Genomic DNA, 15,720 nt, shown 5'->3' on the forward strand with positions numbered 1-15,720 from the left:
TACACGAAGACGTGGACCTGCATATTTAATTGTTTTTATCATATTCCAATACGAAATTTGAAACCATTACGCTTTGTAAAGTAGCTAAAATCATCAAAATACCGGTCATTTAGGGGTACCGTTATATGGGGCTATACGAAGATTCGGACTTGCATAAGTAATTTTGTCATAGCTTGCAGTTCCCCTTAAGATCTTTCAATACGAAATTTGAAACAACTCTGGTCTATAATGTCGCTAAAATCTTCAAAATATCGATTATTGAGGGGTACAGTTCTTTGGGGCTATAGAAAACGTTCGAAAGATATCATGCTTAAAACAGACAGACGGAAACCGCTAAATCGACTTAGAATTTTAAACTCGAGAATATACATACTTTGTTGGGTCTGATATGAGTATTTCGAGGAGTTACAAACGGAATGACAAAGTTAATATTCCCTGCATAGTATGGTGGAGGGTATAAAAATTACAAAAGGGATAATCGGATTAGAATTTATCCGACAATATGAAGTGGAAAGAGTTTATTATACTTTAGTTAGAGTATTCAATTTGGAAAAGGTGTTTCCATTAACCTAAGATTCGTGGTATTGTAAAATCAAACCAAAACAGTGTACAAAAGTTTGCAATTAAGTGAAAATTAAAGAAATTTTATTGGCAATCATTTCAATTTGCAACAAAATGACGTTTTTTGATGAGGTCTTTTAAAAATTCGATGCCTTAAAATTTAATATAAGAAAACTTTATGGCCACCCCATCTATCACTGGAAAACTGTATTCATAGTTAATTGAACATAAGGGAACAACTATTAAAACAGCCATCGTGGTATCTGAAATTACGTTCGTGAAAATTTATCCGTGTGGATTAGATGTAAAATTACGTCCCTCCTTTTGTGGCGTTACGGCGAACTCCAATGCTTGAATTGATAAATCTGCTTAATAAGTAAATATTTGCCTACAGTCGGATCTCTTTATGATTTTTTTTTTTTTTTTCAATTCCAAAGAGGAGTTACAAACATTCATAGTTAAAAACAAGCATATTTAATAACATGCTGGGCGAATGCAATTCCCATCTCTGTGATCTGCACATAATGACTTTTTCAACGATCTTTGAGTTTAGATTCGCCCCACAGTCTGCGCTTTTTGGATATCTATAAGATTTATATTTCAATTACAAGAGAGGAAGTACAAACATTCATAATTAAAAATATCCATACTCAAAAGATATGCTAATACTATAGGATGTAGCAGAAACCCGGGGTTTTTGGAATTAAGAATTTAAGATTAACCTTCTTTTCCACATTACTTTGACCACATTGCTTAATTGCTCTGGAAGTTGATGGCAATTTGAATTCTATTTGAATATTCATATGGATTTATGAACCTGAAAAGTGTTTCATCACACAAATAGTATGATATCGCCATTAACATGTAATCATAATTCCATTGAAAAAGGTAGGGCATGTGGAGGCATAGGTCATATAAATAAAAAAATATGACCCACAGTGCGATCAAAACAACTTGTAAGCCTTTTTTTATTACCGATGATGACACATAATAAAGCATCATTTGGCTACTATATAACTCGAGTCAGTGTCTGTTTGTGTGCGTGTGCATGTATGTACAACAAGTATATACCACCAGACCAGGCCAGTAGTCAACGAATCAGCAGCAAGCAGATTGGCAGGCAAACGCCAGCAATAAACATATGGATATAAACTGTGAGGCGTTCAGTGTTGATTGATTAATTAAACGTTCATTTTTTGGTTTTCAATTGTTTTTTTTTTGCCATTTTGTGATGCTTGCCCCCATTGTGATCTTATGATTTTTATTGTAGCATGACCTTGATTGATCAAAAAAACAGAAACACTCAAGCTCATATCAGCAGTAGTCATCTACACAAAATTGTATGTCTAATTAAAGACAAACCACAATCTAATTATGGGGGGATGAATTGGGTGGGGGTTTCGAGCGTCTGAATTCAAATACTTACCAACAAATGCTTTGAGTTCGTAATCCACACCGCAGGATTTTCCTGTATCTCCAGGGGCAGGTTGTAGCGACACTGATGCCGGACAATATGGAGGAACTTCAAAGTAAAAAGGATATGCATTGGGTCCCAGCTTTTTTATCAGCCTCTCTTGCAGCCGTGTCAACGGTCGTTCACTTTGGGTCGGTGGATATATTTGTTCGTTGGCCAAATACAAATCCTTGCGAAATGTCAAACCCAATACATCCAAATCCTCGCGTCCATATCTAAATGCAGCCAAAACTTGGCCGAAAACTTTGCGATCTTTAACATATTCTGGATCAATGAATACAACACCATCGATGGGATCAACATGTGTGCTGTGATCGACAAAGTCTCGCTTGCCCAGATACACGGTAATTTTGCCATTGGAGGAGCTTTTCTTAAATACCCGTGTTGCTTGTCGTCTGGAATTTGCATCAGCATCACCACCTGCAGCACCACCACCGACTTGGTCGTCACTGGCTGAAGAAGGGCGTATACCTGTAATGCCACCACTGCAATTACCAGTGCTGTTGGCGCTAAGGCTATTCATTGCACTCCTTGTATTTCGTTGGGTGTGAGTTTATGTGTCTGTGTATGTATGATACACTATGTTCTTTTCCAAACCAGAGGGTTTAATTACTCTACTTTTGTTAAAAAAAATTGTTGAGCTGTTAAAAACTGTTGTGCGGAGGGTAGCGACCGGTAACCTAAGAATCCAATTCTATACTCAACAATTTTCTTCGTATAAACGTCGTCGTCGTAGCTATCGTTCTTTTATTACAGCAATTCATTGATAATTTTGCGCACGTTTGCTTTTGTTTTAATTCCTATATATCCTTGTGCTTTGCATTTTCGGTTTTTTTATTTTTTTAATTCGTTATATTGGGTCTGATGTGTGTTTTTCTTTTGTTTTTTCTTTATTTGTTTAACTGTTATGAACTTATTTTTAAAAAATCTCCAGTAAGAAAACTGCGTATTCGCCTTCTGTTATAAAAATGAAAATGACAAACCAAATGTCATTTTTTGACGATACTATTTTTTATGTATACTGTGACGTCACCGTCTAAAACATCCGACAACACCGGCAGTAGCTGCCACATTAGTAACGATAAAATCAGCTGTTGGCCATAATGGCATAGTACTATGTTTACACATGGTACAATGAATTCAAGGCAAGTTATAAGTTATAGCCATGGTACAATTAAAAGGTAAGGTAGAGCTAACAGCTGATTACAATTTTTTTCTAAGTGTGCCCGACTTCTGCCAGTTATGTGTATGTATTTATTGTTTTGAAAAATGAAAAAAAAATATTTTCACAACACATGAATTGCGGCTCGCGCATTAAAGCTATTAACCAGTACAGCCATGAAACTAAAAGATTGAACAGTTAGGATCATATTTTTGAGAGAAAGTCTAGACATTTTATTCATTTTTCGCGGTATTTGACTCATTTAAAAAAAAATAAGGAAAAATATGAAAAAATTAAAACAATAATTTTAAATGAGTCTGACAGGAAGCGGGCATAGCCTCAGGGCTGTATTTTTGTAGTTTTACGAAGCTGTTCTACCTCCTTATTGTACCATGGTTATAGCTAACCCATAAACTTTATTTTTATTTGTATCAAATCAAACATTGTTTTTCTATTAATGAAACTTTAAAAGTTACGTTTAATTATTTTTGTAACTTCAAATCTACTAATAACAAATGCAGCAAATAATTTTTTTATTTGACATTTTTCTCCCAATATTTTTATATAATCGCGAAAAGCGAATGGAAGGCAATGGAGTTTTGCACAATATCACCCATGGACCAATTGTAAGGTCGACAAGTAGGACCACCTGATACCTACATTTTCTGTCAACATAATTTGAATTTGCCTGGCAACTACAATAGATGTCAATAATACTGTCCGTTTTTTTCTGTCAAGATATTTTTTATTTAAATTTGAAAAACAAAAGAACAATTAGGAATGATTTATTAATTTATATGATTTTGGTCAAAAGAATGAGATCGCAGTGAGTGAACTGATTTTTCTATGCAATTTAATTACTAATTTCAATCTTTTGCGCAGCCATAAAATAAAAATACACATGTGCTGTGTATCTAGCTATGGCAAGAATACCACATTTAAAGATAAAAAAATTCGTAAGACATGGCAAGAAAAGAATGATCTTTGTTCAAGAACCTCTGTTAAATCCCAGCCTCCCAATATATACAAACATTTACAAATGTTGTCAAAGGTTCGATTGTAAAATACCACCCATTTCTCTTGAAGGTGCATCCGAAGACCCGAGGACCGCAGACTTAGGGCTAACTTATAACATTGGATGAGTTAGTTTTAATTTACAATAAAATCTTGATCGATCTATTAAATACGCCATGTGTATTTGTTGTGTTTTACCTTTCGAGGGTGTTTAATGCTTACGGAAAACAACGTTAGAGGACTTGAGACTTAACAGTGATTGTATGTCATCACAAGATGAAAGTTGGTGCCAGAGAGACTATACTTATTTTATTTGACAGCAGATAATGCTTATACCGGCTTCGTGCTGCTTTTCTATTTAGAACAATTTATTATAATTTTTAGTATTATTATAAGTCATTAATAATAATAATAATAATAATAATAATAATAATAATAATAATAATAACAATAATAATAATAATAATAATAATAATAATAATAATAATAATAATAATAATAATAATAATAATAATAGTAATAATAATAATAATAATAATAATAATAATAGTAATAATAATAATAATAATAATAATAATAATAATAATAATAATAATAATAGTAAAAATAATAATAATAATAATAATAATAATAATAGTAATAATAATAATAATAATAATAATAACAATAATAATAATAATAATTATATATTACTAAAGGCAAAAAAATCTTATTGAAGGTCAAACGATATTCTTAATCAGTGGATACTCTTAACCGTTTGTGTTAGCTTGTACAATCGAATGAAAGAGGTAACCCGAGTTTAAAGCCCAATCAATCAAATCAATTGGTCATTTTTAACACGGGTAGCAATTGTGATTCTTCTAAGTTCTCAAGATATTATGGTTCAAAGTTCCGTCAGAACATTTGCGTTATATCCCAGTTTTTTAATCCGACCATTACAAAAAGCTTATGAATCCTCCAAAACTATAGGCATATGCAGCAACAATGGTAGAAGAAAACAGGTAGATGTATCAACGCTTGGGAACATTGATATATCAAATTTTTAAGAATATTTTTCTGTTTTTTTTTTCTTTTCAACAAATACAAATTCATATTTACAAATTTCAAAAATTTTTCTTTCAAAATTGGTTAGACAGCAGCAGCGTCGATGCGACTACCATGGAAACAACATTCAATTTTATACCGAAGATCAGAGAGGAAGGTTCTTCATATTCATTTTGCATTGGCCAACTTCCAAAGCAACAAAATAAAGGCAAATAGGTTTCAAAAAAACATTGACATTTATCATAATATTTTTTAATTATATAAAACATTTATTGCCGAACACTATAAAAGCAGAAATTCGCTGATATATTATTGTGTCGAAGCGAATATATAGATTTTTTTGCTCTATTGGCAAAATTTAACAATAAAACTATACTCGTTCTGACATTTAAAGAAAAAATGTATTGAGGTAGTTCCTATTCCCTACCTTTTCTTCATTGTACCATGGTAAAAAATAAATGCAAATTGAAGAAAGTGCACATAAATGAACATTGGAATTCCCTTTTATTACTTTTTACCGGGCGAATTTAGCCGAATAAAAATAGCACCATAGTTGCCAGTTTCTGATTGGCTGAAATGTTAATTTTGAAATCGAAAAAAAAAAATCGAAAGAGTTAAATAGCCGAAAAACATACAAAATGTCCATGGTAAAATTAAAAAGGTAAAGTCCTTTCAAACAAGACTATCCATCTCTGTGTTTTCTGAAATTTACCTTGTCAAAATTCAATTCATTTATTTTTTACCATGGTACAATGAAGAAAAGGTAGGGCATAGGAACTACCTGAATACATTTTTTCTTTAAATGTCAGAACGTGGAATTAAATCAGAAAACGTCGTATCGAATGTGTCACTAGTATTACTATAGAGTCACATCATCTGGGGATTGCTGCTACCTGTAATAATTATACCATGATCGCATTCATATAAAATGTTTATTGTAAACGTTCTATAAGCAGTATCTTACGTTACAGTATCTACTAATCGGTTCCCTGCTGTGAAATGTCACAGGTGCATTTTTTTGTTATCGATATATTGTCTCTGACATTACACAAACTGGTGTAGCTTGCATACATACATACATAGTTTATTCTGCATGTGAAAAAGCCGCGTCAAATAAGTATTTTTATATAAAATTTCGTGAAAGTAGATTAAACAGTAGAAAAAAAAAGAAATACAATGGCTGTAAGTATAGCCTTCAGCGCTGTAAGTATTCCACTTAAATACAAAAAGTTTTGAAAGTCAATTAAAGTTATTCATGTTATTCGTATGGACAGCAATGCATTTTGATTATTCTTGGCGATTGTTACAAAAAATATATATCCGTGTATTTTCTCTATTAAAATATATGTATTTTTAGCAACCTACCAAAGTTTTTGTTGGTAGCTTACCTCCAGGCACAAAACCAGAAGAACTTCGTCATTTGTTTGAAAACTATGGTGTAGTCGTCGAATGTGATGTCATGAATAGATGTGGATTTGTACATATGAAGAATCCCGCAATGGCGGAGAAAGCTATTCAGGCTCTGAATGCCAGTGAATTTAAGGGACAATCAATTGTTGTGGAACACGGTCGACCAAAGGAACGCGGTGGTGGCCCACAAGGTGGTGGACCTAATCAAGTTGGTCGAGGGGGTGGACCCCAGCGTGGTGGCGGACGAGGCGGTGGTAAGTTGTAAACAAACAAATGCTTGTAATCTGAAATTGTTAATAATCGTTACTAATCTAATGGCTCTGAGGGAAGCCAACACACGAGTAGATGAAGACGACGTTAATTTTTGTTTTAATGGCATAACTATCAATTTTGTATTCCTTTTTTCCCATTATTCATTCCATAAATGTTTTAAAGTTGGCTTCCCTGGCAATATACAGCATTCGAATAAAGCCAAACAAGTGGCCACATTGCAATTGGCCAGCGTCATATTGGATTTGCTAAATGACCAAAACCAAACCGAAAATATTGCAGGTGGTGGCGGAGGAGGTGGTGGTTTCCTTATAGGAACGGGCTCTGGTTCAGGTGGTGGACCAATGGGAGGAGGTGGTCCTCGTGGAGGTCGTTCAGGAGGCGGAAACTTCCAGGGCGGACGTGGCGGTGGTCCCCAAAATATGAGTGGTCCTGGTCCAATGCGCAATCAGGGCTTTAAAAATGAACGTTCTGCCCCATATCCATCACAAAACATGAATGCGGGAGGTCCACAAGGAGGTGGTAAATTTAATCAAAATAGATCTGGCGGAATGGGTGGAGGAGGTCCTGGCGGCAATTTTGGCCAAAATAGAGGTGGAAATTTCAACAATTCCGGAGATAATGGAAATTGGAATAATGTCAGTGGCGGTCTCGGCCCTCGTGGCGGCCCAAATAGAAGTGGTGGAGCCGGCAGTGGTAATTTCCAAAATCAAGGCCGAGTAGGCGGTGGTGGTGGATTCAATGACAACTTTTCAAGTGGCTTCAGTGGTAATATGAACAATGTCCCAGCCGGTAATTTTGGTGGGCAACAAGATAGACGTGGCTTTACATTGCCCACGAATCAACCACCCAAATACGGTGTTGCTGGCAACCAACAAGGAAGTGGTTTTGGTGGTGATTTAGGATTTGGCAACGACGATGGTCTCTTCCAAAGGAGAAATCATAACGGACCTAACATGTAAGTGTTGCAATGTACCGTAAAAGTTCGATAAATCGCAAGTCGGTGTTTTAAATCTGTCGGTCTTTTTAGGAACTAATTTTTTTATTTCCTCTGAAAATTGTATTTTTTTATCCATTTTAGGGGTGGTGGTCCTGTTGGCGGTAATAATATGGGCGGTGGCAATTTCAATCGCGGTGGAAACCGTGGTGGCGGTTTTAATAATCGTGGTGGCCCAAATGGCGGTCCAGTTGGTTCGCCACAACAACAAGGAGGCTTTAAAAAGAACTTCGCTTCAAATAACATGAATGTGAGCGATGACTATCAACAGCAATTCCCACCATTAAGTAGCGGAAACGATTTTCCTCAACAAGGAAACTTTGGGAACAATCGAGGAGCAAACGTAGGTCATCGTAGTGGTAATTTTGGAGGTGGATTTAATCGTGGCGGAAATACGCAAGGCAACATGCCACGAAATGGTGGTCCATTGGGAAGAGGCAGTTTTGGAGGAGTCAGTGGTGGTGGTAGCGGTGGCAATATGAATCGGTAAGTTTATCCTTTTTTATTAAAAAAAGGTAGTTCTTTTGTGGAAAGGGAAGATAAGGTTTGAAGTCATTGTACCTTTATTCAGCCAAAACTTATCAAATCTGGCAACTGTTCCATATATAAATTCAGATTTTCATTTGTAGGATAGTATGAAAATCTTATATTGTTTAAATAAACAAAAAATAAAAAGCAATTCACAATCATGCGAAAGACGGGTTTTACCAGTCTATAACAAATATTCTAGTGTATAGAAATGGTCAATTCTTCTATATTGAATATATAACAATTTTCTGAAATTTATTCAAGCATCGAATAATATATACAAAGGAAAAATATTAATTAGATCAAGCATGCGATATATGGAACCGAGCTTCCAATTCTAGTTAAATGGGCACATATTTTAAATGGAATTAAAGTAAAGCCTTTTTTCAACTTAAATTGCCGTGGTAAACAGTCCAATGTAACCACGAGTCCTCTAGGTCCTCATAATAATATGACTAATTTAAGAATGATATCAAATTATCTAAATAAACGAAACTAATCGACACATTTTATATATTCTTTTAAACAGCAATGCACCACGACAAAATATGCCAAATCGCCGCTATTAAGATAAAATCCATATTTCGAAAACATGAAAAATTAATTTAGTTTTTCCATATTATGGAATATACAAATAGAGCGATTAACATAATCTAAACAAAATTGCGATATTTAAAATACAAAAAAGTGGAACATGCAATGGAATACAATCAACAACATAGAAATAGGTATCCATGTAAAGTATAAATATCTCAAGAAATCAGAAGATAATATGCCATGCGAAAGGCACGTATTACAAATGTCATCTGGCTGATAGGTTATTTAACTATATCATATACATCTAATTATAAATGACCTTAATACTAGAAAACTACAATCATTGTGTGATTGTTCTTATTTACACATTTAGTTAATTTTTCCTTCACTCCATTATACGGAGATCTAAAACGAAATTCTATGTTCTATTAACCCAGACAAATAACAATGTTGTAACAGAAATAATTTATTGACATCGTAAAACACACAATTTTATAAGACATTTAACAATGCGTTTTAAAATAATCTAACAAAAAAATATATATATAAAGCCCTCCCCCTAAAAAAGAAATGAAGAAAAATATGCGTTTTAATTAAAATAAGTTTATGAAAAGGCGATAGGCAAATGCAGAATACAACTTTCTTAATAAACGGCAAGTGTTTCGTAAGTACTACAGTTGTGTAAACAATTCATAACCGACACATAGAATGGGGACTTGAATTCAAAGACCAATTTCAATGTTCAGAGTAATACCGGTGGGTTTACTTAAATATACCAAAACTAGATATATTTAAGATATTGATCTTTCAATGGCATTTATAGCATGCATCCAATAGCACGGCAATCTTGGCCTATGTAAGGTCGGCCAGTAAGCCTGTGAGACAACTAAGTTTGTTGTCAAAAGACATTGCAATTTGAAATCCTATAAGAATCAGATAGCAATAGTGCAAAAAATACAAAGTTTATTGTCAAATTGTTATATTCTTGGCCGACCTTATATGAGAGTAAACGAAAGTCTACGTTAAAAAAAAAGAGAGGATAGGCTTGAAGTAAGTAACAAATTATAATAAAATTGAAGTTTTTATTCACTGTAACATAGTTTGCCCGCTCAAAGAATGAATTACGTAGAATACATAACTTAACATTTATGAAATACTTTTGATCTATTCCAGAACTGCAAGAATGCTAGCATTTCTACTACGACGACTAATTTTTCCTTTAAAAAATTGCAAAACTAGTAGATTCTTGTAGGTTCTGGAACATATCTTAGCTACTTTTATTAATAATAATTAAAAAATACCGCCAATTATCAATATCTTCATTTAATTATTTTCTTTACAGGAGACGTTTTTAAAAAACTCAAACGTGCAATTAAAATGAACGAAGTTTAGGATCTTTAAATAATTTTCTTTTAAAAAGTACTAATCATTCATGGATAACTTACGAAATATTTCAGAATTCACAGGTGAGGTAGGACAATAACTCAACGTTAAAAAAAGCTAAAGTGAATTTTGAAATCTAATTTAATATGTCTTAATTTTATAAGACTTTTAATTTAAAAGTATTTTAAAAAAAGACTGTAGCAAGACACTTGTGCCTACATCTTTACAAAAAACATATAAATATGTAGTTTTATTTAAATACAGTTTTAAATATATACATAATCTAATATAAAAAATAAATAAAAAGTTTGTTTTAATAAAAAAGCGTAATCTCAATTAAGATTTTTAAACTTGGAAAGGAATAGATAACAATACCGAGGTTTTTATACCCCCACCACACAGGGTGAGGTAAAAAAACTGCAACAAAGTCCAAGGCCAACATTTTTACCTTTTTTTTTTAATTTTTTTTCAAAAAAATCAAAAAATGTCGGAAATAGCATCAAATTTTAAAATAAATTTAGATTTGTTCGAATTGGTCACCTTTGGCACGAATTATGGGCTTCAAACGGCCAATTAAACCGTCACACGCTGCCCTAATATTGCTCTGCGGTATTTTGGCCAATTCCCGGCGAAGCGCTTGCTTGAGGTGATCGACACTTGGGTATTTTTTAGTGCCAACCTTGCTTTCCAAAATACTCCGGACACAATAGTCCAACGGATTGGTATCCGGAGATTTTGGTGGCCACACCATCACCTTGGCCGGCGCTTGAGTTCTGTTGGCCAGCCGAAGGTGCACATTTTCAGCTGACCTCTTTGGCAAGTAAACACGATAATTTTGTTTGTTTTCAAACTGCTGGACAACGAATGTTTTCTCATCGGAGAAAACCAAATTCGGCAGTTCACCACTCTCGGCCAAGCGAAGCAACTTTTTAGCTCTTTTGAGTCTATTTTCTTTCTGGTGCGGTTTAAGTTTATGCACTTTTGGGAATTTCAATGGTTTTACCCCGAGCTCATTTTTCAATATTTGCCGAATGGAATATTGCGATATGTTCAGCTCACGAGCCATTTTTCGGCCACTGCGACATGGGCTTAAATCAAGTCCTGTTTTCTTGCGTCCACTTCCTTGACATCGGGCTACGCTACCAGGATCACGGTAACGGTACGAAACACAAAAGATTTACTCACATTTTGTAAGCTTGTAAACAGTATAATGAGCTGTCACTGGAATCATTTTAACATCTGTCGGACGAATGGCTTAGAAATGACAGCAGTCTGTAGTTGGTTGCCGTTTTTTCATCTCACCCTGTATATTATAGTGGATGCTATATTAAGTTTGTCATTCTGTTTGTAACTCATCAAAATACTTATTTCAGACATAATAAGTTGAATAATTATTGATCCACATAAAAGCCTAGGTCGATTTCGCCATATCAGTCCGACTGTTGTAATCACGAAAGCATTCAAAATGGGAGCTAAGATTTTGTTGGGGCTGCCGTTTTCTCTCCATTAAAGTGATCATCGGTCTACGTGTAGGCATGGTCCGCATAAGGAATAAGTTCGGTTTATGTTAAATTTATGCTTTCTGCAATTTTCGAACAGAAGGGTGTGACATTTTCTGTTCTTTTTTCGATTCTTTTTTTTTTCTTAGAAAGAAAATAAAGTTACCTTAAAGAACGTTTAAATATAAATCTTCATTCGGGATAACCCTGATAATTCATAAATCACAATAAATTTGACTGTGGAAAGAATAGTATGTTGTGGTTGGTCTATTATCAGGGTTAACTCTGTCAGAACGATTTTGCTGGACCATAGAGTAATGAAAATGTAGACGAAAGAAATGCTCTCACGCTTATTATCGAAAAAAATCGGATCAGCATATGTCGTCTATATTGTTTCAGGGGTTTAGGCGAGAATACTGAAGTCAAAAAATTATAAAATGTTCAAAATATCATAAACTGTAGGATATTTGTCCGTGGAAAATTGTTCCATAATAAAAGATAACTACGTGATGACATCAAAAAATATGGGAATAAATCAAGTAATAAATCAGATCGACTGCTTAAATCAGAATGCTGACTATGCAAAAGCGTGCTGAGAACAACTTGCATAAAAAAACTAACTTCCCGGTACCTCTAAGAATCTACTATTTTGGCAATTTTCTTCGATACCTATCATAAATGGAAAATCGGTTATCGCAGTAAAAACTTATATTCTTGCAGTTCTGGAACAGACCAATTCATTAGTCTATGGCTGGATAATACAATGATTGAATACCAAATAATATTTTTTTTTTAATCTATTGAATAAAAAACCAAATTGTTTAAAAACTGTCTTCGAATTCTAAGTTTTATTTGTTTGAGCCACTTGACCGCGATGTTGATGATACGTTTGTACTCCATATAACCGAGATGAGTAAAAAGACGTCTTGAGAGAAACTCACAAGAATCACTCATTCTCCGTCGTTATTAATGGAGTGTAAAAGTGTAAACAGAAAATATCAACGCCGTTGGGTAGATGCAGTAGGCACTGACAATCTTATCTTGTAGGGTTGCCAATATATTTTGCTATTTTTTTTTTCCAAAAATCCCCTAAAATATATGAAAATTCAAATTTTCAAATTTAATGTAATAAAAATGTTTGGATTTTTTTAAAAATTAAACAACTTAATTTTTAATTTAATTTTTTTTTTTAATTTTGTTTAAATATATCACATTATAAACCAAAATACCTTATGTGGAAAAAATATTAATCAAATATATGTAGACAAATTTTCCATATTTCTTAAATGTATCCCCCGTTTGTTCAAGACTCTCCAATACTGGCAACGCCAGTTGGATTTCACACTCAGTTCGCGAAAAAAACAAAAACATTTTTCAGTTGTTGTTGTGTGGGGATACCGAGCATTCAGGCGTTGATATTAGACGGTGTTTTTAGTTTGTGTCTATTGTCGTCGTCGTTTCGTCAAATAAGAAAACAACAGTACACTACACTGCTTCTTTGCGACGGGCATGAAGAATTAATGCAGACAACAACCTCTCAAATTACCAAATTAGGATATACAAAAATTCCGAGTTTTTTCGTTGTGCCAAAAGGCATATTTTTAAGTTAATAAAACAATCGCCGCCGTGCTGTGTGTAAAAGTGAAACTTATAAATCAAGAATTATGCAAAATCATAAAATGTCTTTAATAACAAAAAAGCAAACACCTTCAAAATGTCATCACAGCAGTTCTCCTCGTTGTTGTTGGTATCTACAACAACGTCCATCGCAAATTGCATATTCTTGCTTGTTGTTATTTTTGGTCATATTCAATACGATTGAGGTCTCGTCGTCTTCGTCTTTTTCGGACATTAACAATATGCCCACCTCCACAGCAATGGGTGAGCAGCAGCAGCAGGAAGAGAGTGATATGTTTTCCACTGACGTTGAATTTTCGCACAAAGAAGCAACAGCTGGTACAACAAATCTAAAAGGAAAATTAGTTTTTGCCCATGTGGTAAGTTTTTGGATATATGGCACATAAATATTTGCGCCTTGGATATACATTTCTAATTTGGGTAATCCACCTTAGATCTATCGCCATGGAGACCGTACACCCATTGAACCTTATCCCACAGATCCTTGGCGTAAACCGGAATTTTGGCCCACTGGCTGGGGTCAATTGACAAATGTAAGTTTTGATTACATGCATTTTTTCAAATGTTAAATTGTTTGCTTTATTTCATGCGAGGGTATTAACCTCTGAATCAGTTTTTTTTTAATTTTAATACGGTCTTGCAACCCCATTTATTAGTCATTGATTGTATTCAACACTAAATCAACAAAACTTGTTTTGGGATTTTACTATTTAACAATGCAAGCCAGACGTGCGTTTTTTTGGGGTCGACCTTCAAAAACAACGACGAAATGTGTGATATTCAGTTGTTTGTATCGAAAGTTACATTCTCTTATAAGTGGGTGAAATCTTGGCGGGCTTTGTTGTTAAATCGTGGCTTTCTTTTTAAAGATTATTACACAATCTTACGTTGTTAAAATGCTTTTGCATCGCAACATGTGTTTAGTGTTTAAACTTGAATTTAACGGAGACGGAATCGATTTAGATTGTATTAAACCAAACTCAAGTGCATAGTTGATTTGAAATTTTAAATTTCAACAAAGGCCATTAGAATTATGATTCAGAAACAGCGTTATTGTATTGTACTTTTTTCTATCTACTTGTTATTTCTTATGTCAAGTAGTAGCTACTTATTTCGAGTCATATGTCCTTGTTAAAACAATGGGTTATTAGTTTGATTTGTAAAATCACACGAGCGATAAAAATTGAAACAGAACTAGCAGAGGAATAACAACACAGGTCGACGTTTTCCAGCTTTTATTTAAAGATGTCTCCGGAATTTAGTTAATGCGAGATTGTGTCGATTGGTTCAAAAATTTTTACTTTTCCAAATTTAATGTAATTTTTTTTATATAATGTAAACATCGGGTGTACTATATGGGGGCAACTCGGAAATATATACTTATATTAAATATCATCCCAGATATAAGCAACATAAGCAGTTGTATGGGTGTATATTTAATAATTATGCACTTAAGGGTCACCAGAAAAATATTCGTCACCCCATCTGGTTTATAATGTTCATTATAGCTCATTGCCATTGTTCTGTTCACCAGGGTGAGATAAAAAAACTGTAAAGTCAAACGCCATAATTTTTACATTATTTTTTTTTTTAAATTTTACTGTCGAATATAGCATCGAATTTTAGAATAAGCTTAGATTTGTTCGATTTCCTCACATTTGGCACGAATTATGGCCATCAAACGGCCAATGAAACCGTCACTTTCCCGGCGAAGTGCTTGCTTGAGGTGATCGACACTTTCATATTTATTAGTGCCAACCTTGCTTTCCAAAATACTCCAGATACAATAGCTCAACGGATTGGTATCCGGAGATATTGGTGGCCAGTGTGGGCTGGAAATGAAGAGAGGAACCTCATTTTGTAAACATTTCGGGTGGCGCGTGCTAAGTCCTGTTGGAATGTCCAAGGCCTGCAGCTAAAATGTTTGTGTGCCCAAGGCTTTAATACACCCTTCAGAATATTTTCGCGATAATATTCGGCATTTATTCTGATGCCACAGTAGATTAATAGAGCGACCATCGGCTGTTATGGCGGCCCATACCATCACCATGGCCGGCACTTGAGTTCTGGTGGCCAACCGAAGGTGCAAATTTTCAGCTGACCTCTTTGGCAAGTAAACACGATTATTTTCTTTGTTTACAAACAACTGGACAACTAATGTTTTCTCATTGGAGAAAACCAAATTCGGCAGTTTACCACTTTC

General features: G+C 34.2%; 2 protein-coding genes, 1 long non-coding RNA gene and 1 pseudogene across 9 annotated transcripts in view; 3 read left to right on the forward strand and 1 right to left on the reverse strand.

Annotated features, from left to right (window-relative positions):
* LOC131805880 (beta-arrestin-1-like) overlaps nucleotides 1-3,042 on the reverse strand; it is an 8,193-nt pseudogene extending 5,151 nt beyond the window's left edge.
* Nucleotides 3,043-3,903: 861 nt separating this feature from the next.
* Nucleotides 3,904-4,381, forward strand: LOC109611761 (uncharacterized). The gene is made up of 2 exons (XR_002194090.2): nucleotides 3,904-4,023; nucleotides 4,080-4,381. It is a non-coding gene; the product is annotated as an uncharacterized LOC109611761 (long non-coding RNA).
* Nucleotides 4,382-6,302: 1,921 nt separating this feature from the next.
* On the forward strand, nucleotides 6,303-10,686 carry LOC131805877 (uncharacterized). 4 transcript variants are annotated; one of them, XM_059129629.1, is made up of 5 exons: nucleotides 6,303-6,458; nucleotides 6,613-6,919; nucleotides 7,101-7,893; nucleotides 8,017-8,418; nucleotides 10,340-10,686. In XM_059129629.1, exons 1-5 carry the CDS (start codon nucleotides 6,432-6,434, stop codon nucleotides 10,350-10,352), a joined length of 1,542 nt encoding a protein of 513 aa, XP_058985612.1. In that variant the 5' UTR covers nucleotides 6,303-6,431; the 3' UTR covers nucleotides 10,353-10,686. The 4 variants fall into 4 exon arrangements, with proteins under 4 accessions (XP_058985612.1, XP_058985610.1, XP_058985613.1 ...); XM_059129627.1 differs by lacking the exon at nucleotides 10,340-10,686 and adding an exon at nucleotides 8,990-9,123; XM_059129630.1 differs by lacking the exon at nucleotides 10,340-10,686 and adding an exon at nucleotides 8,990-9,123 and having other exon boundaries at nucleotides 7,218-7,893.
* A 2,544-nt stretch (nucleotides 10,687-13,230) lies between these two features.
* Nucleotides 13,231-15,720, forward strand: part of LOC101889732 (prostatic acid phosphatase) — a 33,061-nt gene continuing 30,571 nt past the window's right edge. For 2 of the 4 annotated variants that reach the window (XM_059129572.1, XM_005175053.3), the window contains exons 1-2: nucleotides 13,249-13,876; nucleotides 13,952-14,050. In XM_059129572.1, coding sequence (XP_058985555.1) covers nucleotides 13,544-13,876; nucleotides 13,952-14,050 — 432 coding nt within the window. In that variant the 5' untranslated portion in view covers nucleotides 13,249-13,543. Of the gene's footprint in view, nucleotides 13,877-13,951; nucleotides 14,051-15,720 lie in introns of all 4 variants that reach the window. The other 2 variants (XM_059129570.1, XM_059129571.1) reach the window with 2 other exon arrangements.

Source organism: Musca domestica, unplaced genomic scaffold, assembly GCF_030504385.1.
Source record: "Musca domestica strain aabys unplaced genomic scaffold, Musca_domestica.polishedcontigs.V.1.1 63, whole genome shotgun sequence".
Lineage (NCBI taxonomy): Eukaryota > Metazoa > Arthropoda > Insecta > Diptera > Muscidae > Musca > Musca domestica.